Consider the following 24,176-nt stretch of genomic DNA (forward strand, 5'->3'; position numbering starts at 1 on the left):
ATCACTCAAAATAATGCGAGAAGTCAATCATTATGGCTTACTATCTTTGATTCAATAGTCTGGGTGTATATTTATTTTAAGGCAAACGGATAAGGCTGTTAAAAAAGTATCAAATGAATTTTTCAAATGCATTCTTTTTTCCCCACTGAATGCAGCGAAATATCTATCTATTAAAGGTGGTGTTGGTAAATCAGTTGATTTGTTTTTTTTTCTTTCGCTGTGTCCATGTGGCTGTCAGCATAGAATAAAACAAGGCGAATTAATTTTTTGTTTCCTACTTCGCCAGTACCTTGACAATCAAACGTACAAAACATTGTTGTTGGTCTTGTTGAAGGTGGTGCTTCAATAAATGTGCCTTGGAAGTATCAAAGATCACATTTGAAAACTTCATAAACAAAAATATTGGGTGAATATGAACTCAATCAGTGAAGTCATTCAGGCATAACAAAATCACTAACACACGTACCAACAATTTTTTATATGAAGATTTAGATCGCTGACATATTAGCTGCTCTATTTTTGTTGCTGAAAGAAAATATTCAACCACCCTAATGTAAATTAATACACACATCGTGCGTGCTTGCATAAAAGTGCCTAAGTAGATCAATGACCGTTCGTACATTGCTTTGAGTTTAGTGTCGCATATATACGTACATAAACATACATACATACTCGCACATGCATACATATTTTACCTTTAGTCATATTTGTCTATTGTTGTGATTGCAGTTCATGGTTGTGCACATTTTCGATGGCCATCGCCGTAGGCGCGGCACTTCTATTGCCGGTCTCCATAGCTAGCAATGAAGTTTTGTTGCTGTACCCCAACAGCTACTATGTGAAATGGCTGAACAGCTCTCTGATACAAGGTATTTTTCATTTATATGCAACGCTTGGCAGCGCTGAGATGATTACTAAATCCACACTATTTTATGGTATTATTAACTTTTACACTATTTTACAGGTCTTTGGAATCATGTGTTCCTCTTCTCCAATCTCTCGCTGTTCGTATTTTTACCCTTCGCGTACCTTTTTACGGAGTCAACCGGTTTTGTGGGATATAAGAAGGGTATAATAGCGCGCGCCTATGAAACATTTACAGTATTTAGCCTTTTGGCTACGGTTGTTTTGGGCATTACCTATGTGTTGTCCGCCGTTATGGACCCGGAAAAAATTGGATTTTTGTCACTGCTAAGTACGTGTTGGTATTTTGCAACGATGCATTTCATTCATTTTCATCCACTAATAGCCCCACTGGCACTGCATTCAAGCGCACTGTAGCGGAAAATGCGCCGGAAATCGATTCCCTGTAAAAATTGTATTGTTCTTACAAGCGAATTCATTTTGCCTAGTCGTTTTTGTTGTTGATATTAATAACCAACGTATCTTACTATTTTTATTTCTAGATTTGGGTAGTGTACATTTACCATTTTTGTACTCGTGCGTTTCCTTTTTGGGTGTGCTCCTCCTACTTGGTGAGTATTTAACCATAGATTTAAGACTGTTGATTATATACCAATTTTTACTGAACTGAGCCAATTTGACACATACAACAAACTTTTTAAATTTTTTGCAAAAAAAAAAAAACAGTTCCAACTAAATTGAAATAAGAGATTTATTACTAAAAACTTCACGGAAGACATTTTTTTACATATAAACTTTGTTTTTGAAATACAAATTTGCTATAACGGCCCATAATTCTGATTTTTTAACTGTCCATTCCGTATTCAAGAGGCTACGAGCTTCAAGCAGGGTGTATGATTTTATAAAGGTTAAGTTTCATTTACGAAATTATTGTCATTTCTCTTTATTATGGTAATATTTGTATGGCTCAATTACGTATGAAACAAAATATCGGCCAAATGGCCACGGCGGCCTCGACGGTGCACCTCCATCCGATGGTCCAAATTTTCGATGACGCTGAGGCATAATTGAAGTTCTATGCCGTTAACGTGCCGATTTATCTCATTCTTTAGCTCTTGAATTGTTGCTGGCTTATCGACGTACACCTTTTCTTTCAAATAACCCCAAAGAAAGAAGTCCAACGGTCGTTGACGTTTAGGTGTGGTTCACATTCAACATCGGCCCTAGAAATTTAACCATTTAACCACCCTTTACATGCCATCATGCAATTCGTCAATAATCAATTTGAAAACACTACTTACCGAACCTGTACCTGTAACCTGATAATCTACATCGCTACCTTCTTTGAATGCTTTCCGTAAAGTCCCATCAGCAGCTTTTTCGGTGCAAATTTTATTTCTTCATTGCAAGATGTATCAATAGCACTCGAGAATTTATCTGATTTCTACCCATAATATCAACCCTACGTAATTAGATGTAAAATATATATCATTGAAATACATCCTTCAAATACAGGGCTCGGCACTCGAAGTGTAACCAATTAAAAAAGCCATACATTTACTTTGGAAAATTACTTTTATTCAATTCAAAGTAAAAAATGTGTGAAAATAATATAAAATTAAGAATCAATTTACTTTTAATTATTTAATTTACTTTTGCTCGATATGTCCCCATTTTACCTTGACTATGGCCTTGAGACGGTCCAGAAACGAATCTCAAGCTGTCCGAATATGACTTGCAGGTATTTGGCCCACTCGCGCCCAATGGCTTTTTTCAGCGCCTCGAGACTGGTGAATCTTTTAGTTCGGACCTTGCTCTCCAAAATGGGCCGAAGGGAATAATCCATCGGATTTGCGTCTGGTGAATTTGAGAGCCATTGCATGGACATTATAAAATTCGGAACGTTGTTTTTTCAGCCATTCTTGGTTCACTTGAGCCTTGTGAGACGGTGCCGATACCTCTTGAAATATCAATGGTCTGCCACCGAAATGTTTGTCTACCCACGGCTTCAAAGCAACCTCCAGAATAGTTTCCCCGATAATATTTTGCATTTATCTTGGTGCCAGGCTCGATGAAAACGATTGGAGTACCCCCATTTGCGGTTACAGCGGCCCAAACTATTACCTGTGCTCCCGCGGGTACTGCCTCCTGGTGGATAATCAATGAATTAAATTCTCGTATTAAGGGTCGGTCAAATAAACCCTATCGTTTTGGGAGTTTACGAAGTGCTCATTTTAAAAAATTCTCTCCCCAGAACACAGAATGTTGGGAAGTTGATCGCTTTCGGCCAAGCGAAGCAATTCCTTCGCTTTTCCAAGTCTGACATGTTGCTGCTTTGATGTGAGATCATGCGCCTTTTGGATCTTGTAAGGCTTGACTTTGAGATCATTTTTCAATATGCGTCGGATGCTACGTTCAAATATTTTCAGTTTTTTCGCCATTTGATTGGCACTTCGCGGGGGATTTTGCTCAAGTCGCTTTTTCACTTTTTGAACTGATTTGCTTTTTTCGCGTTTACTCTCGAAAAAATGCTTCCGCGCGCTTGTGAACAATACTCTGGACTGTTATTTAGCCAACTAACAGACAGCTGGAGCCCGTGCATCAGCTGTGCGAGCGGTTACACTTCGAGTGCCGGACCCTGTGAATATCGAAATTACCTGGGTGGAAAAAATTTTTGTTACAATAAATTGATTTTGCAAAATTATACATATATTTCAACAAAATCTTCTGTTTACACGATGTATAAAAACGAGTGATGAAAGAGTTGGGTAAATGAGACACCCTTTGACACCAGCTAGCTAATAAATTGACAAGATTGATCATGAATGTTCAAGCAACAGCTTTCTTTAGAATTCTGATAAGAACTTTCTTTATGTAAGTCATAAGTTTCATTTGCTTAAAGCAATTAACTGTTTAATCAATTTATGAGTCAATTTAGCGCATAGCCGTAAAAATATTTAGGTATACCACATGCGAATATGCGAAATGAGGGGGCCGGCGGAGAAGGGTAACCTATATTTCATTGCGTAACTAAAAATCAATATTTGTAGGTATTTAATAAATAATCTTTCAGTTGTATATATTGGGTTGGCAACTAAGTAATTGCGGATTTTTTTTAGAAAATCAAAGACAATTTTTTCATGGAACAAAATAACTTTATTCTGTAATGTATTGTCCATTTTGATCAATGACCTTTTGTCATCTTTCAGGCAGCATCATAATATCACGTTCATAAAATATCTGGTTTTTATTAGCAAAAAACTGAATCAGGTACGATTTGGCATCATCATCATTATTGTAATTTTTACCATTCAAGGAGTTTGGCAAATATCGAAACAAAAAGTAATCAGATGGTGCAAGGTCAGGACTATATGGTGGATGTGGTAAAACATCTCAATCAAGCTCCGATATTTTTTTCCGAGTGTCCAAACATGTGTGCGCTCTTGTATTGTAATGATGGAATACAATACCTTTTCGATTTGTCAATTCGGACCGCATTTCTTCAATTGCATTGTTTAATTTCGTTAGTTGTTTAATGTACCATAGACATCGCCTTTTAGTCCCACCAAACTGATAAGAAAAACTTCTTTTAATGAATATTAGCTTTGTTTGTTGTTTGAGTTGGTTCACCTGGCCTGCTCCACGATCTTTTCCGCTTGATATTGTTGTAAGTAACCCATTTTTCATCGCCAGTTATCAGTCGTTTTAAAAATGGATAATTTTCATTGCGTGATACATGAAGCTTCTCTGCCATCTCACGTGTTGTACTGTGACGATCCAAATCGATTACACGTCGCTACAGTGAATCAGAACTTTTGAAGTGATTTTTTATGAGCACTGTAGATCTAGATCTAGCCGCGAACGACGCGGAACCGTGTTCAAAAAATTTTTAACATCCTCAAATTTTTTATTTATCGCAAAAAAAACCGATTTTGGGTGTTTTCCGACACTTAAAAATTCGTAGCCCGTCTGCATTTTATCCGATTTCCAATGTTGAAACGGTTTTGTTGAGGTAAATGTTAGTCCTTCTGACGTATGTCTTCTATTTTTCACGCTTTAACCACTGATTTTCAAACACAAAACTTAAATTGTTGTAAAATTTTCCAATTTTTGCGAGTTTAACGAGATGTTGTCGATAATATTAAAATGAAAGGTTTATTTATTAGTAGAAAGTCTTATAGCTGTGTCTATTCAGAATGTAAAAAGCATTTAATTTCAAAAATCGATCAAAATGTGTCGAAGTAACAGATTTTTTTGCAAAACAAAAAAATCAGTAAACTGAAAGTTTTGTTCACTACTTTCATATTTGCAAATTTAATGCGGTTCTCCGTTATTATTCGCGAAATACGTGTATAATTAAGTATATGTATAGCGCCCGCCATCTATCGTTACGGATTTGAACTAGGTAGCTTCTGCTCAAATATGAACGAGACGGTATCAATAAAACGGTCCGCGGATGACATATGGCAAAAATAAATTTTTTGTTTTTTGGTAGGACTGTTATAAGCTTACGTGGCAAATTTCAGCGTGATATGTCACATAGTTTGTTTTCTGTGCTACTGTAAACAAGTCAAGCTCGAGTGTATTCTTCGAATTTAACGATGGAAATTCAAGTTGAACAAAGAATTTGTTTGAAATTTTGTTATTCCAACAAAATTTCGGCTTCAGACGCCTTAAAAATGTTACAGACAACCTATGGGGACTCTGCTCTAGCGCGTGCACGTGTTTTCCAGTGGTACAAATCGTTCAAAGAGGGCCGTACATCGGTTGAAAACTTGCCTCATGAACGTCGTCCAGCAACATCAGTAAACGACGAAAACATCGGAAAAGTAAAGGAAATTGTGCTTGAAAATCGCACAAATTGCCAAATCGGTTAACGCTGAATATTATTTAGACGTTTTAAAGCGTTTGCGCGAGAGCATTCGTCTTAAAAGGAAGGAATTGTGGGACAACAAGTCATGGTTCTTGCATCACGATAATGCACCAGCTCATACATCACGTCTTGTTCGCGATTATTTGAACAAAAATAATGTTAATATCGTTCCGCAAGCACCGTATTCGCCTGATATGGCTCCATGTGACTTTTTCCTGTTTCCCAAGCTCAAGTTGCCGCTCCGTGGAAAACATTTTGAGACAATTGAAGTCATAAAAGAGAATTCGAAGAACACACTCGAGCTTGACTTGTTTACAGTAGCACAGAAAACAAACTATGTGACATATCACGCTGAAATTTGCCATGTAAGCTTATAACAGTCCTACCAAAAAACAAAAAAATTATTTTTGCCATATGTCATCCGGGGACCGTTTTATTGATACCGTCTCGTTCATATTTGAGCAGAAGCTATTATTTGAAGAATGGTAACACTTAGCTGTCATCTGATTTGACAGAAAATTAGTTTTATTCTTCCGCTGAACGAAAATTGTTATGTATACGCTCAAAGAACGCTGGGAAATATTGCGACATTTCTTTGAAAATCATGGTAATGTTGCAGAATGTGTACGAAAATTAGGTACGGCAATGGGAAGAAGAAAAGCGAAGAATGAAGCGTATGTGCGTTACTTTGCGAAAAAAGTAAGAGAAACTGTGTTGCTTATTGACAAACCAACGCGTGACCGAACAAAAACCGTGCGTATACCCGAAAATATTGCTGCTGTGGCTGAGAGTGTTCGTGAATCACCAGGAACATCAGTTCACCGTCGTTCTCAACAATTGGACATTTCGGAGACATCATTGAGAAGAATTTTGCGTAAAGACCTTGGTATGACGCCGTACAAAGTCCATATGAATGAAGTTGTGTTCCATCATTAACCGGAAGGATTGTAATTACTTCAAAATAAAAAAAACAGTTTGGAAAAATATTGAGTAGTTTCTTTTTTATAGCATTTTTAATTCCGTAAAGTTATATGGCGGACCCTATATTTACTCATACTTGTGCCCATTCCGAATCTAGCAAGTATTATTTCATCAAAATTCATAAGAAATTTTCCAAGTGAAGAACGTTTTTGTAGAAATGAAATAAAAACAGAACATTCTCGAGTTAAATAGAGACTGTAGAAGAATATTATAATGTAAAAAAAAAAATAATGCAAAAAGTAACGCAATTTGCTGACTTACTTCTGCAATTTTCTCACTTACCCGGACGTAGTATTACCTAATTAAACCTCACCTAACCTAACGTTATCGAAATCAATCCGTACACAATGTGAGGTTGTACAATGCTTACCAGCAAATTGCAAACGGTTCTGCTGTGTCATGGAAGCTTCGGTTGGTCAGTTTGGATTAGGTAAGCTTGGGTTATAATGAGTTTTGATATGTTAGATGTATTCATAGTTATGTAAACTTAATGCTGTATTTCAAAATTAGCTACAATGAGTAGTAAAGCACTATCGCTCATGCGGTATTCTTTCGCAGTCTCGGTTCAGTTGGATTTTTAAAAATGTGGAAAAAAACTTTTTATTTTTAAATCGTAACTTTTACAGTATTCAACGTTTGAAGATGAAAAATAACTTTTTTCAAGCACATTTTATTGGAGTTTAAAAATATGTATATATTTGTGATGCCCGTTGGAGAATAGTGTTCAAAAAATTGCATCACACTGAAATAAACGTGGAAAAATTGCACAAATCAGAGCTTGTTATTGAAAATTTCTTTTGAACGTCAATCGTTTAATCTTACAATTATATACATTCATAGCGCACATACACTCCCCTTCCCAAGACCATATTGAAATAAAAAATCGGTTGAAAAATGGGTTAGTTATATAATTTTACTTCATCAAAAACACCATAAATCGGTTTTGTAACAATAAATAAATGTGTTTTTTTTTAGAGGTTAGGTTTTAAAGATGAAATAAAACGTATATAATTTAATGTTATGGCCAAGAATTTAGCTTTATTATAAAGATAAGGGTTTGCCATTATGTTTTAAAAATGATTTCGGCAAGTGGCCGCCGCGGCTGGCTCGAATAAATTCCAGCCGAAAGGCCCAATTTTCGACCACTTTTTGCAGCAATTGGGGCCGTATGTCAGCAATAACGCGCCGAATATTCTCTTCCAAGACGTCAATCGTCTCGGACTTATCTGCGTAGACAAGCGACTTCACATAGCCCCACAAGAAATAGTCCAGCGGTGTTATATCGCACGATCTTGGAGGCCACGCCACAGGTCCACGGCGCGAGATAATGCGCTCTCCAAAAGTTTCTTTCAATAAATCGATTGTTGCGTTCTTTCAATAATCGATTGGCTGTATGGCATGTAGCGCCGTCTTGTTGGAACCAAAGGTCGTCCACATCAACATCGTCCAATTCAGGCACGAAAAAGTCATTAATCATGGCTCTATAGCGCTCTCCATTGACTGTAACATTATGGCCGGCTTCATTTTTAAAGAAATATGGACCAATGATTCCCTCTGCCTATAGAGCACACCAAACAGTGACTTTTTGAGGATGTAACGGCGTCTCAGCAATGGCTTGTGGATTATGTTCACTCCAAATGCGACAATTTTGCTTATTGACATACCCATTCGACCAAAAGTGAGCTTCATCGCTGAACAAAATTTTCTTCGATGCGTCGCGCGAACCGAACCATTATTTTCGTAATAAATTTGCACGATTTGCAAACGTTGTTCAGGTGTAAGTCTATTCATTATGAAATGGCAAACCAAACTGAGCATAAATCAAGTGACAGCTGTCAAAAAGACCATCTACGAAAAAAGTAGTGCCAACTTGAAAACCTAACCTCTAAAAAAAACACCCTTTAAAAAATGTGAGGGTGTTTTGAATTTTCTAAACACAGTTTTGTGTTGAACTGATCTTGACCTACAACGTGCACTATATCACTTGAAGAGTTCTTTCGATTCTTTTTATTTTGTAGCATCGTGTTATTGCTTTGACTAGGGCGTCATCAACTTCCACTGGACGACCAGAGCGTTTTTCATCTTTGAGTGAAAAATGAGTGAACGAAATTTGGCAAACCAATTTTGACACTGTGGTTCATTTATGGCTTCATCATCATAAACAGCACATAACTTTTTAGGAGCTTGCGATGCGGGTTTCCTTTTGCGGAAATAAAAAAGCAAAAAATGACGAAAATGTTCCTTTTGATTTTCCATCTTTCAACGAACGCCAAAAGAAAGCTACGCAACTACGCAAAAAACTTTTTTTTACTGATTGACAGCTGAATTGCCAACTACCAAATATCAAAATGTGTTTTTACATTTGTACTACGTCTGCAAACCTAAAAATTCAATTAAGCCATCTATGAGTGAAATCCGCAACTACTTAGTTGTCAACCCAATACATATTTAGCAATAGCATTTTAAATGAGTCAAATTGGCTCAGTCCGTAAATCCAGTGTTCAGCAATGAATGATAGAAATGTGTATGTCTTTAATTCATTTTTAATTTTGAGTAAATTCCGGTTATTTGTGTAAATATAGAAAGATAAATTTTAATTTTCTTAAAAATATTAGGTGTTGTCGTAGTTGTTATTGTAGTAACTGCATAAATATTCCCCATACATGTACGGCGAATGCTGCTGGAGTGAGAGTCGTTGGCCGGTTATAAATCCGGGTTGTTCCATATTAGTTGCCCAATTCTGATGTAAATCTTTAGAAATCGATTCTGAGTTTTTCTTGAAATGCAGTTATATAGTCGATTTCCTTGGAATTGTTCTTCTTGGCGAATTTAATGCTAGTCTCGTAATTTTTTTCATCACCCAAACGCAAATAGGCAGCAGCTCGATACAACCAGGCTCGCAAATTCTTCTCATCCAATTTATTAATAACGTAGTCAGCATCGATTATTGCGCGCTTGGAGTTTCTTAGCCTTCAATGATAAATATAATAATAATATATTATATATAAATGGTACATAGATGGTTCCAAAACGCTCCAAGGAGTAGGGGCAGGAATAGTGGGGCCTAGAGCACACAAATCCCCAACACTAAGTACAGATACCACAATCTTCCATGCAGAGCTCTTCGCCATAATGGAAACAGTGGAAATTATAATCAAAATAGGGTTCGAAAAAGTAAGAATTAAAATACTCGAACTTTCGGACAGCCAATCGGTTTTCAAAGCCTTGAATAGCTTCACATCTCAGTCAAAAGTCCTAATAGAGTGTAACAATGCACTCAACAAACTGGCCACTCATAATCAGGCCTCACTGAGGAAATGAGAAGGCAGACTTTTATGGGCAGAAGGGCTATTTATTGGATCAACCTCATTTTTCGGCTTTAACAAAAATAATATAAAACCAGAAACCAAAAAGTGAATCCAAACTAAAATCAGGGAACACTGCAACGGCACAAGCGGCCTTAATCACTCCAAAAAGTTTTTGAACTTCAATGCCAACAGAGCAAAATCTGCTCTAACCCTAGATAAAAAGGGCCTCAGATTACACTGTGCAGCACTTACAGGTCACTTTGCCTGTAATAAACACAATAGGGTTATCTATCACAAGATTATGCAGGTTCTGCTGTGATGAAGAGGAGTCTATGGAACACTTAATCACCAACTGTGAGGCATTAGGCCACAAGAGGAGGAAGACCTACAATCCTAATGAGCTGGTTCGGTTCTTCGATATATGTACTAAATAATTATAATTAAGTAATTAGGGGCGCACCATAGATCAATCTGGTTGCAGTGCATAATGGCCTTAGTCTAACCTGTACAACCATTACAATTACCATACAGGGTTTGATTGAAAAGTAATGAGCCTTCCCGCGAGGAGCGTCTGCCAAGCGATCAACCGAATCGGCTGGTGGGGGAAAATAATCGTTGGACCTTCCCCTTCCACTAGAACCGGTCCCAGTTCGCTGGCAGCAGCGGTGCAGTCAACATCGCTCCGTGCGTGAAAGCTGTTTTAAAAGTCCACCTCTGCGTTGGCCAAGATGGGGGTTCCGGTGCTTCCCCACCCTCCCTACAGCCCAGACCTGTCCCCTCCTCACTTCTTCTTGTTCCCGCGCCTGAAAAGAAAGCTGAAGGGGAGGTGTTTCGACTCCATCGAGGCGATCCAAAAAACTGTGACAGCCGAATTGAACGCGATTCGGCGGATGAGTTTAAAAAATTTTTCCTGCAGTGGAAGGACCGCTACCAGCGGTGTATTGACACCCAAGGGTCCTATTTTGAAGAATATTAGTTGTATAAGCCAAAAGGTTTAATAAAACTGCTTAAAAAAAACAAGGCTCATTACTTTTCAATCAAACCCTGTATATAAATAACTAATACTCAATTTCTACAGCATCACGCTTACTTGAGGTAGCAGAGCGCCCGGTTGTTGTAGAGTATTGGACTATCCTTGACGTGTTCAATGGCTTTCGTATACATTTGTATCGCCTTTTCAAAGTTCTGCTTACGGAAAGCTTCATTGCCTAGCCTGTGAGCAATGAGACATGTGAATGTTTTTATTTACTTTTGTTATTCTTCAACTAACCTGCGAAAGTTTTGAGCTATACGCTCGCGCTCTTGGCGTACCTTAGCGCGTTCAGCGGCGTCTTGCTCCATTTGGTGCATGAACGTGTATTTGTCCATTTGCTGAGGATCGCCTTGCTCATTTTGATCCTTCTCATATGCTGCCTTCCTGTTGAGCACTGTGCGGTCCTGACGCACGCTCACAATGAAATTTTCCTCATTGATTTCTTCTTTACCGGCACTTCAAAATAGGCCCATTGCCAATTAGTATGATTACTCACAGAATTTTGGCTGTTGCTGACTTACGTATCTGGCTTTTTGGTACCGCCTTCTGCGTCTGATTTATTGGCGCTGGCCATATCCTCTAAGAGCTTCATTACCTGATTCACTTTAGACTCAAAAGTCAGAAAGTCTTCGTCCATATCTCCCTGCGTCATAGCCATTTCTATTTTTCTTTTGTTTTTAAAATATCTCAATCAAATGAATTTGATTTTTTTTTTCTTTGAAAAAGTATATTTTGCTGTTTATTCTCTTTTACGTTTATTTGAATGTGTTTATGTACCCGTTTCCAAGGCAAAGGTATCGATGGTAAATAATTATTTTCAAAAAACCAGCTCGAAGTACTAAAAGCAAGGTGAATCTATTAAAGGTGGTGTTGGTAAATCAGCTGACTTGTTTTTTTCTTTCACTATGTCCATGTGGCTGTCAGCACAGAATGGAACAAGACGAATTAATTTTTTGTTTTCTACTTCGCTAATACCTTGCCGTGACAATCAAACGTACAAAACATTGTTGCTGGTCTAGTCCCACGACCTTTAATAAATGCGCCTCGACTAAAAGTTCACTTTGGTATATAAAAAGATACGCAAATAAATTATAAAAATGTGTCATGCTAAGTCTTCTTTAACTTTTTTCCAAAACTCAATAGTGTGCACACCCCTTGGCTTCGTTCGTCTCTTTGGCGTGGTGGGACAAGTGCTCGTGAAGCCGCATTTGCTGCGCGACGTCAATGAGGAGTACCAAGTCTATTACATGGAAATCGCCAGTGTGAGGCGCAAATTAGCGAACATCGAATTGCTGAATGTCAGCATCAACGACAACGGTGGCGTCGGCGGGTCTGCCGCCATCAGCAGCGTACGTCACAGTTTAACGCGTACCGATCACAGCAGTGGCAGTTATGCAAATGGCGGCGGGTATTACCATCATCCATCGTTGGAACACCTGTATCAACGTAAACCATTGGAGAGTCAACAAAACGAGCAAGAGAAGCTCAATCAAAGACTGAGAGAATTGGAGTCTGAAAGTCGAGAGTTGGAGAAGCTGCGCAAATCGTCGGCGTGTCAAAGAAACTTCGTTTATCCACTGGCAATGTTGTTGTTGCTATTCTTTACCGGCATAACAGTGTTGCTGGTAGTGCAGAACACGCTGGAGTTGTTAATTGGCATCAAAGCATTACCGCTTAGCACAAGAGTAAGTTCCTTCTTTGTTTTTAATTTGGCTCGGCGCAAATATAATTCGTTTTCGATTGCAGCAATTCACGCTTGGCATCACATCGCTGTCGAAACTGGGACCATTTGGCGCGGGCTTAGAAGTCTGTTTAATCTTCTATTTGGGCGCCACCTCGGCCGTCGGCTTCTACACAATGCCTTTTATGCGTCATGTGCGTCCACAAAAGCGAAATACTTCGCTTGCCCAGCTGATACTCAACTGTGCGCTGGTTTTGATTTTGAGTTCAGCGCTGCCGCTGCTCAGTAGAATAATTGGTGAGTGAAAAATGGGTGTGAATGGTTTTATTTTAATACCCAAGTTTCATTGCAGGTATTACGAATTTCGATCTATTAGGCGATTTTGGCGCAATCGAATGGCTCGGCAATTTTCAAATTGTTTTACTTTATAATTTGATATTTGGCTCGACGACGGCGCTCTGCTTGGCGAATAAGTTTACGGGAGCTGTGCGTCAAGAGTTGTGTGCGCGGTTAGTAGAGAACTATGTGCTCTTCACCAATTACATCTCATTCATCAATTGATACATACGCCAGCGGCGCAATCAAATCACTCTTGACGACGACTCCTCCATAATGTCGAGAAGTAAATAACGTTTACTTATACGTGGCATTATAACGGGTCTGAGCAGTGGTTTTTTGGCGTCGCAACTAACCAAACTAATAGGTTACTATTATAATAGAAACGCAGTGGAATCAACTAATAACGGTTATGTGGAGAGTTGATGCGTTTAAAAGTTTATATATAGCCAGCGGTTATTTCGAAATACTATAAAAGTAAATTTACTTCAACTCGTTCACATAGAAAGAAAACAAAAAAACCTGTGAACGGAATGAGGGAATTTAAAAATTACGCAGAAATAACTGCATTGCATAAGAACTGAATTTGAGCAAAGATATTTTAATGCAGATGGTGGAGTAATTTTAGTCACATTACTTTATATTTATAGCATACACGTTTGTATGTATATTCATTTGTAAATGAAATTCACGATCAGTCGCCATATAAAATTTTCATAGGTTCTTTCACCTTTTCATACCCTTGTAGTAGATGCTTTTTCCCCATGGCACTCGCACACTCGTATTTTAAACAAAATATTCGTTTTATTTAAAAATGTATTTATTAGCATTTTGAATTCTGTAAGTTTTACCTGCATTGGTTATTTTATATTGGAAAATTCTTAAGAATTCATAAATTAAATTTTATTTACTGTAATTGTCGTTCAACTGTGCACATATTTGCCACTATATGTATTTGAGGTTAGAAATGAACGCAACAGCTTCGCTCGGTGCGCAATCGCTTCGTCCTATACGAGTGGCTATCGAAATTGTTTACTAGTTAAGGGGTTATACGCAGTTATGAAGCAAATAAAAGACGGGCTGTCAAGGATTTATCCTGAAGAAACTTCAGAATATTTTAATTTGAAAATTTTTGGCGGTTATAAAAGCATCCTTCAAGAACGTAACAAAATTTTTTATTTATGAAAATGTTGATTATAGAGCGCGCTGCAGGCGATTTCTGGAACCTCCTTTAAAAAAAGACGATTTACGGTGTACATCGTAACTCAGGATTGGATTATCTGAAATCAAAAAACCAAACAAATTTTGTTAATATATTAGATTATCTAGTAATTAATCGTTCGGCTAATCAAAATAGCGAATTTTCACAAAATGGCAGCTTTTAAAAGGAATGATTTCGATTTTTACGTTAAAATTTGCCCGTAAATTGATTATAAAATGGAAAATAAGTATCAGATTTACAAAAGGAACGATTAATTACTAGAAAATGTATCTTTAAAGATTGAGTTAAAACGGTTGACCGATCAAACAAGCCGTTTTCGAGATATCGTGTACACCGACTTGAAAAATGCCGTTTTGAAAAAAACACGTTTAAAGTTTCAATACCTACCTTAAAACGTGCCGAGGCATCTCTACATATTTAGGTATAACTCCGAAAGTATTGCTTAGATCTACTTCAAATTTCGTGCGTATACTTTTGAATATACAGTAGGTTCTGTTTTTATGCTGCTTCTTGCGGAACGTATCTACCGCATAAAAACAGAACCTACTGTATGTACATTACAAAAATGCAATAAAAAAAATCGATTTTTTTGAAAGTCATAACTGCGTATAATCCCTTAAACATTCAATATTTATGTCTATAAGTGCTTCGAGTCCAGTTATTGTAAAGAAAACGAGTTTAATTGTAAAACAAAAAAAAATATTTTGGCATTCCAAATATTCGTGTAAGCAAAACAAGAAGCTAGTCAGAACAATTTCTTTGAAAATGTTGAAAATCGAAATTTGTCAACCTGATATTTTATGGTGTCCATTGCGTGAAATGAAATCCTATGTATGCGTTGCCATTAAATTATCATCCAATGAATTCTAGGTTAAGGTTAATTTATTTTTAAAACAACGGTTATATTAACATATAAATGTAATTTTGAGAGAGAGAACGAAAGATAAAACGTAAACGAAAAAAAATTAGATAATTCGTGAGAACATAAACTAATATGAACTAAAAAAGAAGTGAAAACGATTTTACTATCTAAATATATTAGAGCACACAGCGCTATTCTGAAATAAATAATTCGCTCATGTAATTTTATGTGATATGAAAATACACTATTGTAATATGTTAAATAAAAACTGCATGTTGAAAAACTAATCCATACTTAAAGTGTATTAATATTCCGCCAGCTATGCACCTAATTTCTTTCTTCTCATCCACTAGCACTTGAAAGCTTTTTCTCGAAATGCCACTCCTTTCACCAAATCAACGCACTATTCGAAAACGTAGTCCTCAAATATCGTAACGCTCACTCATTCTTCTAATTTAGGCATTTGCTTCTGCTTCAAATACAGGGTGACAAAAAATAACTGTATACAAACTTATCTGTGCAATTAGATGAATGTAAAATATTTTTTAGCGAATGCTCTTATTTTGTGATTGTTGTGTGTCATCTGAAGTACAAAAAAAGTATTCGTTTCTGTTCCAGCTCTTTTTAAATACTTTGTGTAACGATGTCAAGTAGTCGCTCAGCTATTATAGCCCTGCATCAGCTAAGAACACGCAACTGCGAGATAGCACGGAAGCTTGGAATTGCACGTTCACTGGTTTCTCGTGCAATCAAACGATTTAAGGAGCTTGGTAATGAAGGTAACCGTCCTGGAAGAGGAAAAAAACGAAGTGTTAACACTTCCAACAACCGAAAAATCATCAAAAAAAGAGTTCAATGAAATTCTATGGTTCGCCTTATAGCAAAAAAAAAAACGAACTTGGACTTAAGCCTTATAAGCTACATAAATGCCAGCTGCTAACGGATGAAAACAAGACAGTAAGACTCGAAAGATGTCGCTCGCTCCAACGTCGGACCGCAGGTACAGGCTGGGTAAAAATCGTCTTCACGGATAAGAAGCAGTTTACCGTTAAACAAGCTCACAATCATCAAAATCGACAGACCCTGGGCCTTCGTGCATGGTTGAACATCGTCAAAATCCAACACACAGAGCAAAAACAACCCAAGAGTGTTGCAAAGCCAATTTCCCCTCTTTCATTATTTCCCAAGAATGGTCACCCTACTCACCGGATCTGAATCCGCTAGATTACAGCGTATGGTCGATTTTGGAAGCAAGGACCTGTGCAAAAGGCCACAAAACTTTGGAGTCCCTGAAGCAAGCGTTGCGTCGAGAGTGGGATCGCATAACGGTAGACGAACTACGGCCTATAGCCCAAAATTTTTTGAAACGTTTGAGCTTGTGTATTCGTGCTAAAGGTGGCCACTTCGAAACTGGCTGAATATAATGTTACTCAAACATTGCCTATTAGAATTTCACAATTTGTTTTGAGCTACTATCAATGATCAATTTTTTTTATTAAAAAATGTTGTTTACACTTATTTTTTGTCACCCTGTACTTCATATTCATATATTTGTGCAATACAGCACTTCTAAGTTTCAAAATATTGCCTCATTCTTTATATCATAATTTGTGTTATCGGCGTACAATTAAAATGAAAGTTTTGTAATATTTTTTGTTTTGCAGGCTGAGTTCAATGTTTCTGTATGCATAGACGATTCTTCGTGTGGATGCGTCGCCCTTTCGGAGGCTTTTTTGTTTTGTTTTTGGGAGTTATAAGTTTTTAACCGTTATACTGTGATCGTAGTGCTAAATGTATTGCTCGAAAAAATGGTCAACTAGTTGATCTTCAATAAAAAGAAATAGCAAAGTATGTCTCATTATTTATTTCACAAATGTTTGCGACTTTTATTTGTTTTAACTGAAATATGTAAGTGGATAGCCGAGAAATAATTTCCATACACTATTCGCTTTGTGCCATGTACGCGTTTTAAGTATGAGAGCATGCATTTGATTTTGTACTCGTGGGTGTGTGTAACATTCAATAGGTTCTATTGCCATATTTGACTATCTGCTATGCCATATGGCATGGATATCAAGCTTTAACTATAACCAACAAAGCATTGCTATGATACTCATATAAATATAATTCGTGAAATGAACTTGGAAAAACATAAATGATAGCCATAGCCATTTAAACTTGGCATGCCATTTTTTGTGCCTGCGTCTTTTTAGCATGGGCTGCGGTTATCGGTCAATGTTTTCTCATGCTCTCCCAGTTCCTCATCGTTACATGCCTCGCTTTCGTTCACAACATCGTCAAAATCTCGCATATCCAACTCGTGGAGCGCTTGCTGCACCATAGCAGCCAACTCTGGTGGCAAGTCTTTCAAATCGTTATGTCGCTGCCTAACGATAGCGCTGGTTATGCGCGGTGTATTAGCCGAGGGATTTGACTTTCTGCCCGAATTACCACCTGAGTCTGTGGTGGTCGATGGCGATGTTTTGTATGCCTGCATGGCAGCATTGGCAAACTCGCTTAGACTGTATGTGCCCATAGCTTCGGCAAAGCCGCCGTATTCCGAAGACAGTATGCTACGCCCAGATTCGGTTGATAGCGAATCCACAGAGTCGTCTGAGATGCCGAGTCGTGATGCTTTATTAGAGTCCTCGTGTTCTGATGTCGTCAATGCCTCCGAATCGTTTATTTTAAGGACAACAGAACATTTCGTGTTAGTTGTTGTTGTTGTAGTGGTAGCAGTGTCTGTTTCGATCACGTTACTAGAGTCGACAGACGAAGCGCTGTAACCTTGAAGTAAAAACTGTGAAGGTGAATATTCGCTGTTGCAAGAGGACGCAGCTCCATTTGTGTCACCTATACCCGCCAAGCACTGAATGCGTTGGTCCAGTTCGGCAATTTTAGCTGCGAGAATTCTGTAAGAAGGAATATATTTTTTATGTGAAGAAGAAGAGAGAAAAAAATTCAAACATCTGTGGTTAAGTTACTAGAACCGATGCGAATTTTTATTGTTATTTTTAATGATCCTAAAAAGAAATCAAAATAACAGTTATCTCGAATTCAAGAATTGGAAACTTTGACCGCATGCTGAAATTTAACGAAAAAGTTGTTACAGGGTCTGGCACTCGAAGTGTAATCAATTAAAAACGTCATAAATTTAGTTTGGAAAATTATTTTTATTCAATTCAAAGTAAAAAAATGTGTGAAAATAATACAAAATTAAGAATTTACTTTTGCTCGAAATGAGCACCTTTTGGCTTGACTATGGCCTTGAGATGGCCCAAAAACGAGTCACAAGTTGCCCGAATGTGACTTGCAGGTATTTTAGCCAACTCGGGGGCAATGGCTATTTTCAGCGCTTCCAGACTGGTGCATTTTTTAGCTCGGACTTTGCTCTCCAAAATGGCCCAAAAGAGAATAATCTATCGGATTCGCGTCTGGTGAATTTGAGAGCCATTGTGTGGACGTTATGCAGTTCGGAACGTTGTTTTTTAGCCGTTCTTAGTTTACACGAATTTTGAGAGACGGTGCCGGTTTTGTAATTACGGGAATTACTGATGCCCGTGCATCAGCTGCGCGAGCAGTCTGAAGTTGGTTACACTTCGAGTGCCGGACTCAGCACGTAACAGTTATTAGAAGAGAAATATTTTTTCCGTTCCCAATAAGCGTAATTTCCTAACATTTCTTTTTTACGCTGCCTGATAATTATTTAATTGTAATATTTGTATGTGAATGCCATTAGATCTGCCAGTTTATTTCGATTTACAAAAACGACAATGTTCGTAAAGCACTTCAGTCTGCCATCCGTACTGGTATGCATATTTCAGTTACCTAAATGCCGTCCGACGTAGTAGAATGGGTGATGCCTGTCTACGAGCGAGTTCAAAACCCGGTATGGATCGAATGATAATAATGATATTTAAATATATAATTCCCTTAATTACAAAAATAAAACTCTACTGCAAATCTAAAGGCCAAGTTTATTGTCTGTCTTTATACTGTCCGATCCAGTAATTGTCGGTCTTTTTTTTCCGGGATCTCGTCCGCGTAGTTGAGGAGGTGCCTCGTGAAGGTAACGTATTTCGATTCGCATCGTTTCTAAGAAACAACTTACTTGTTGGTTTTCTTTTGATGATTTAGAGCAATATGCTTATCATTTAAATTGTCCAGCAGCGCTAAGCAGAGCGATTTCAAGTCTTGTATTGTTTCCGTTTTCGTTGGCAAGTCCACACCACTATCAAGCATTGTTTTAACTGGAATGGGAAATTAATTTCAATGAAAGTAAAAAAATATTCAAATTTGTTAGTAATCAAATAAAAAAAATGAAACACAAAACAAAAAAGGCAAACACAACATCAATGGTGTGACATATAGTACACCATTTTTTACCTTGTTTATGGGACAAAATACTTTCATCGTTAGTATGAGAACCTAGTTTAATAATACCCTTTTTACGCTTCGTTTCCAACATAGTCTTTGAAGCATGAAATAATTTAAATTTAGTTATTAGTGTTTTCAAGCAACATCTTAGTTTACATTTAGAATACTGAACGGGTTGATTTTTGTTTCAAGATAATACGGATTAGATTTGTCGATTTATACCTTGTATTTGTTAAGAGATTGTTTTGTTATATCCAGTTCACTTTCAAAGTTTTTTAGCCGTTCGTGAAGATATTTATTTTCCAGCAATATACCGTCAATGTCAAGAAGCTGTAAATAAGAAGAAATATATTTCAAGATTAGGACTACTTTTTATTCTTGTTGCTGTAACATAGTAAATCAGGGGTGATGAAGCTTTTAAGAAAATATATTTTAAAGCTATGCTAAAAAGTTTACTTAGTGTACCTTCGGATGCGCTTCATTGGCTTTTAGTGCGTTTAACAGCTCATGGTTCAGTCGATGCGCCTTGCATTTGTAGGCGTCACGTTCAGATATGATATCCTCTTTTTCATCGATCAAAGTTTTTAAATCAAAGGCAAGTTGCACATTCTAAATAAGAAACTTCATTTTAAAGTAAACTCAAATTATTGACATAATGCACTTTCGTACCTTCTTTTTCAAGTTTTCCAAGTGGCATATAAAATTCGAGCGCTCTTCTTTCCACTGTAAAGCCTCCGAATTGTTTGTTTCAACAGCCACTTCACCTTGTGGCTTCTCCATTTTCCCTTCTTTTGCAGAAGACCTCAGAAGTTCAATATCGCCCTGCAGTTCGTTCAATTTCTGTTTAAGAGACTCAACTTCCGTGGTTAACTTTATATTTCTTTCTCGTGTTTCGTGTAATATCGATGCCACACTGGTCTTATTGCCATCCAAACCGAGACAATTGCTGTAGTCATTGTTGCGTGTTATGGCCGAGTAACGCAGTTGTAATGTTTCCGCCATCAATTTGAACTGATCACGCTCGGTGCGAAATTGCTCCAGCTCCTTGCGCAAAATACGTAAGGCTTCTACTTTGCTCATCAATTTCCTATGTAAAGCGGAAGTCTGTAAATAAACTTCATTATCAATTAGCTCAAGTACGATTACAGCTGACTTTAATTGATTTGTATAGAAATTTAATAAATGACAAAGCAGCAAAAAATAGGCCAATGAAGAAAGCGAATGTCAATGACAAGCAGACGCCGTTTTTTTCCTGAGGCTCAAACAATCAATCGGTGAACTCACATTGAACTCTCCCATATGCTCGTGATAAAGTTGGAAATCCATCGCATCCACATGATTATGCGGCTGGAATTCGTCACTGGAAATCATTTCCTTTTTTTAAGCACTATCTGGTTAGGTTTTGCACAAAATTCCACAAACTCAATGATATTTTATACGCAGAACACAAATTCCCTCACAGCAAGTAAACGAAAATGACAATTAATGGAAAATGTCAAATCGGTATTGCCAGCTCAAATATTTCGTAGCTAGTTTTGATTACAAAAAAATTTTAGATTTATTCAAGGCGAATCTATTAAAGGTGCTGTTGGTAAATCAGTTGAGTTGTTTTTTTCTCTCGCCGTGTCTAGGTGGCTGTCAGCTCAGAATGGAACAGGGCGAATTCATTATTTGTTTTCTAGTTTTTTAATACTTTGCTTTGACAATCAAATCCACAGAACATTGTTATTGGTTAGATTTGTTATTTTGTAGTTATGTTGGCCAATTTTTTTAAATTGTGAATGAATGCGCCTTGGATTTATTATTCTGTAGTTATGTGGGCCAGTTGCATTAAATGGTACACAAAGAAAGCAAATAGAAAGCCTCCAGAAAGTTACATCGTATTGGTACTTCATATGGGTTCCCCTTCCAAATTTTCGTAAGTGGCAATAATTTTCAGTTTTTCTCAAAATTAAATGTTACATTAGACAACAAATTTTTGCCTTCTTTGCAAAATTTTGTAAAACATATTATTAGTATTTTGAAATATTTGTAAATGTTGTACAATAACAGAGTAAATAGTTGTGTTCGACACCAAAAGTAGTCTTCACCAGCGAAAATCACTCCTAAAGAGAAAAAGCAAAAAAAAAAAGAGGTTGTCTGTAAAGTCGGTTTACTGACGATAGTTTAACGTGATAACGTCATAAGAAAATACTAATTGAATGGTTGCATTTTTCAAAAGAAAATTTTAATTTTATTTGTTTGATAGATATTTTGTATGGATATAGAGAATGAGTTAACATTAACATAACATAATTAACTTTAACATAACATAACATAACATAACATAACATAACATAACATAACATAACATAACATAACATAACATAACATAACATAACATAACATAACATAACATAACATAACATAACATAACATAACATAACATAACATAACATAACATAACATAACATAACATAACATAACATAACATAACATAACATAACATAACATAACATAACATAACATAACATAACATAACATAACATAACATAACATAACATAACATAACATAACATAACATAACATAACATAACATAACATAACATAACATAACATAACATAACATAACATAACATAACATAACATAACATAACATAACATAACATAACATAACATAACATAACATAACATAACATAACATAACATAACATAACATAACATAACATAACATAACATAACATAACATAACATAACATAACATAACATAACATAACATAACATAACATAACATAACATAACATAACATAACATAACATAACATAACATAACATAACATAACATAACATAACATAACATAACATAACATAACATAACATAACATAACATAACATAACATAACATAACATAACATAACATAACATAACATAACATAACATAACATAACATAACATAACATAACATAACATAACATAACATAACATAACATAACATAACATAACATAACATAACATAACATAACATAACATAACATAACATAACATAACATAACATAATCACGTCAAAAAATAATAATAACATTAAAACAACAACAACAAAAATAATAATAACATTAACAAACTTGGCTTTATTTTAAATTCTTCAAGTAAATCAAATTAATAATAATCAATAAGAAGGCATTTGCAAATACAAATACGCATATACATACACATATACGCTCACTTAAGTAGGAGAGAGCAAGATGTCGAACGTTGCCGTTCGTTTGCTTTGTTTGCTTTGTCGTTCGTTCCGCGCTTTCGCTTGCAGTTCATTCAAGGTAACGGCAATGAGCAAGGTAACGACACATGAGCACACATGAGCAAGGTAACGGCAATGAGCAAGGTAACGACACATTTTTTCGTGCGTGCAGCCTGTTAAATCGAATTATAAGACGTTATCACGTCAATAAGGATTGGAAAATTTGCCACACAAGCATACATAATTAATAATTAATAATAATAATTAATAAGAAATAGAAAATAAAGTTGTTAAAAATACACTTTTCGGAGAAGAAAAATCTAGTTAGATCGAATTAAATTCACTTAAAGCTCGAGCAAGAGGAGCATTACGCGAATAGTCCTTTTACATTTAGCACCATAAAAAGGTAAAGAGCTACGAAGATTCCACTGTGGTATATTCAAATTAATTTTTTCCAAAAGAAGTCTATGTTGCCATTGATGATGTTTCAAACAAATGAAAGTGAGGCGACTGATCTTTTTACTTCCAAAGGCTTTAGGTTAATCAAAAGCAAGCGAGATTAATAGGTAAGAATTGGTTCAACAAAGCTCAGTGAACGTAGAGATCCGTTCAATTCTGTTTAAATATGTCGATTTTATGACACATTGATCATATGACACAGCACGTAACAGTTATATAGATCGCAGGAAGGACGTATATAATAATTTAAAAGCGTAAGGGTCAGTGAATTTGGAACTATTTCGGCTCACAGACCCTAAAATAGCGTAAGCTGTCGAAATAATATGACTTATATGACTATTAAGGGGACAGATACCTGTAAACGGCTATATTTTCCCTGATTTTCATTAAAATTATTTAAAATGAAGAAGTCAATATATTTCTTCAAAATTGGCATACAGTTTATTTATACATTAAAATAATATACATTTTTTTTTATTTTAATCATTTAAAATGGCGAATGTACACTCAATTCTTTCAGCAAAGTCGCAGCGGGGCTTCTCAATCGGCGTCAGTGACTTGAATACAAAAAACCAAAAATTTTTGACGTGATAACGTCTTATAATTCGATTTAACAGGCTGCACGCACGAAAAAATGTGTCGTTAGCTTGCTCATTAGTGTTACCTTGCTCATTGCCGTTACCTTGCTCAGTTGTCGTTACCTTGCTCATTGCCGTTACCTCGAATGAACTGCAAGCGAAAGCGCGGAACGAACGACAAAGCAAACAAAGCAAACGAACGGCAACGTTCGACATCTTGCTCTCCCCTACTTAAGTGAGCGTATATATGTATGTATATGCGCATATGTACATATATGAATTCACGTATTTGTATTTGCGTATGCCTTCTTGTTGATTATTATTAATTTGATTTACTTGAAGAATTTAAAATAAAACCAAGTTTGTTAATAATACCTGTTGTTTTA

At 36.4% G+C, this 24,176-nt stretch overlaps 3 protein-coding genes across 6 annotated transcripts in view; 1 reads left to right on the forward strand and 2 right to left on the reverse strand.

Annotated features, from left to right (window-relative positions):
* The window catches only part of LOC129243142 (protein Lilipod), a 38,771-nt gene extending 21,737 nt beyond the window's left edge, over window positions 1-17,034 (forward strand). For 3 of the 4 annotated variants that reach the window (XM_054880303.1, XM_054880312.1, XM_054880323.1), the window contains 6 exons: window positions 730-869; window positions 965-1,195; window positions 1,407-1,475; window positions 12,203-12,744; window positions 12,806-13,037; window positions 13,093-14,373. In XM_054880303.1, the coding sequence (XP_054736278.1) occupies window positions 730-869; window positions 965-1,195; window positions 1,407-1,475; window positions 12,203-12,744; window positions 12,806-13,037; window positions 13,093-13,301 (1,423 nt within the window). In that variant the 3' untranslated portion in view covers window positions 13,302-14,373. Of the gene's footprint in view, window positions 1-729; window positions 870-964; window positions 1,196-1,406; window positions 1,476-12,202; window positions 12,745-12,805; window positions 13,038-13,092; window positions 14,374-16,824 lie in introns of those variants that run through there. The other variant, XM_054880333.1, reaches the window with a different exon arrangement.
* LOC129243164 (tetratricopeptide repeat protein 12) lies at window positions 9,261-11,841 on the reverse strand. The gene is made up of 4 exons (XM_054880334.1): window positions 11,581-11,841; window positions 11,297-11,515; window positions 11,117-11,239; window positions 9,261-9,688 (listed from the first exon to the last, which is right to left on the reverse strand). Exons 1-4 carry the CDS (start codon window positions 11,715-11,717, stop codon window positions 9,472-9,474), a joined length of 696 nt encoding a protein of 231 aa, XP_054736309.1. The 5' UTR covers window positions 11,718-11,841; the 3' UTR covers window positions 9,261-9,471.
* On the reverse strand, window positions 17,006-21,003 carry LOC129243135 (coiled-coil domain-containing protein 149-B). The gene is made up of 7 exons (XM_054880293.1): window positions 20,822-21,003; window positions 20,207-20,641; window positions 20,003-20,146; window positions 19,760-19,867; window positions 19,547-19,631; window positions 19,272-19,410; window positions 17,006-18,072 (listed from the first exon to the last, which is right to left on the reverse strand). Exons 1-7 carry the CDS (start codon window positions 20,906-20,908, stop codon window positions 17,370-17,372), a joined length of 1,701 nt encoding a protein of 566 aa, XP_054736268.1. The 5' UTR covers window positions 20,909-21,003; the 3' UTR covers window positions 17,006-17,369.
* Between the last annotated feature and the right edge of the window lie 3,173 nt (window positions 21,004-24,176).

This window comes from Anastrepha obliqua, chromosome 1 (assembly GCF_027943255.1).
Source record: "Anastrepha obliqua isolate idAnaObli1 chromosome 1, idAnaObli1_1.0, whole genome shotgun sequence".
Classification (NCBI taxonomy): Eukaryota; Metazoa; Arthropoda; class Insecta; order Diptera; family Tephritidae; genus Anastrepha; species Anastrepha obliqua.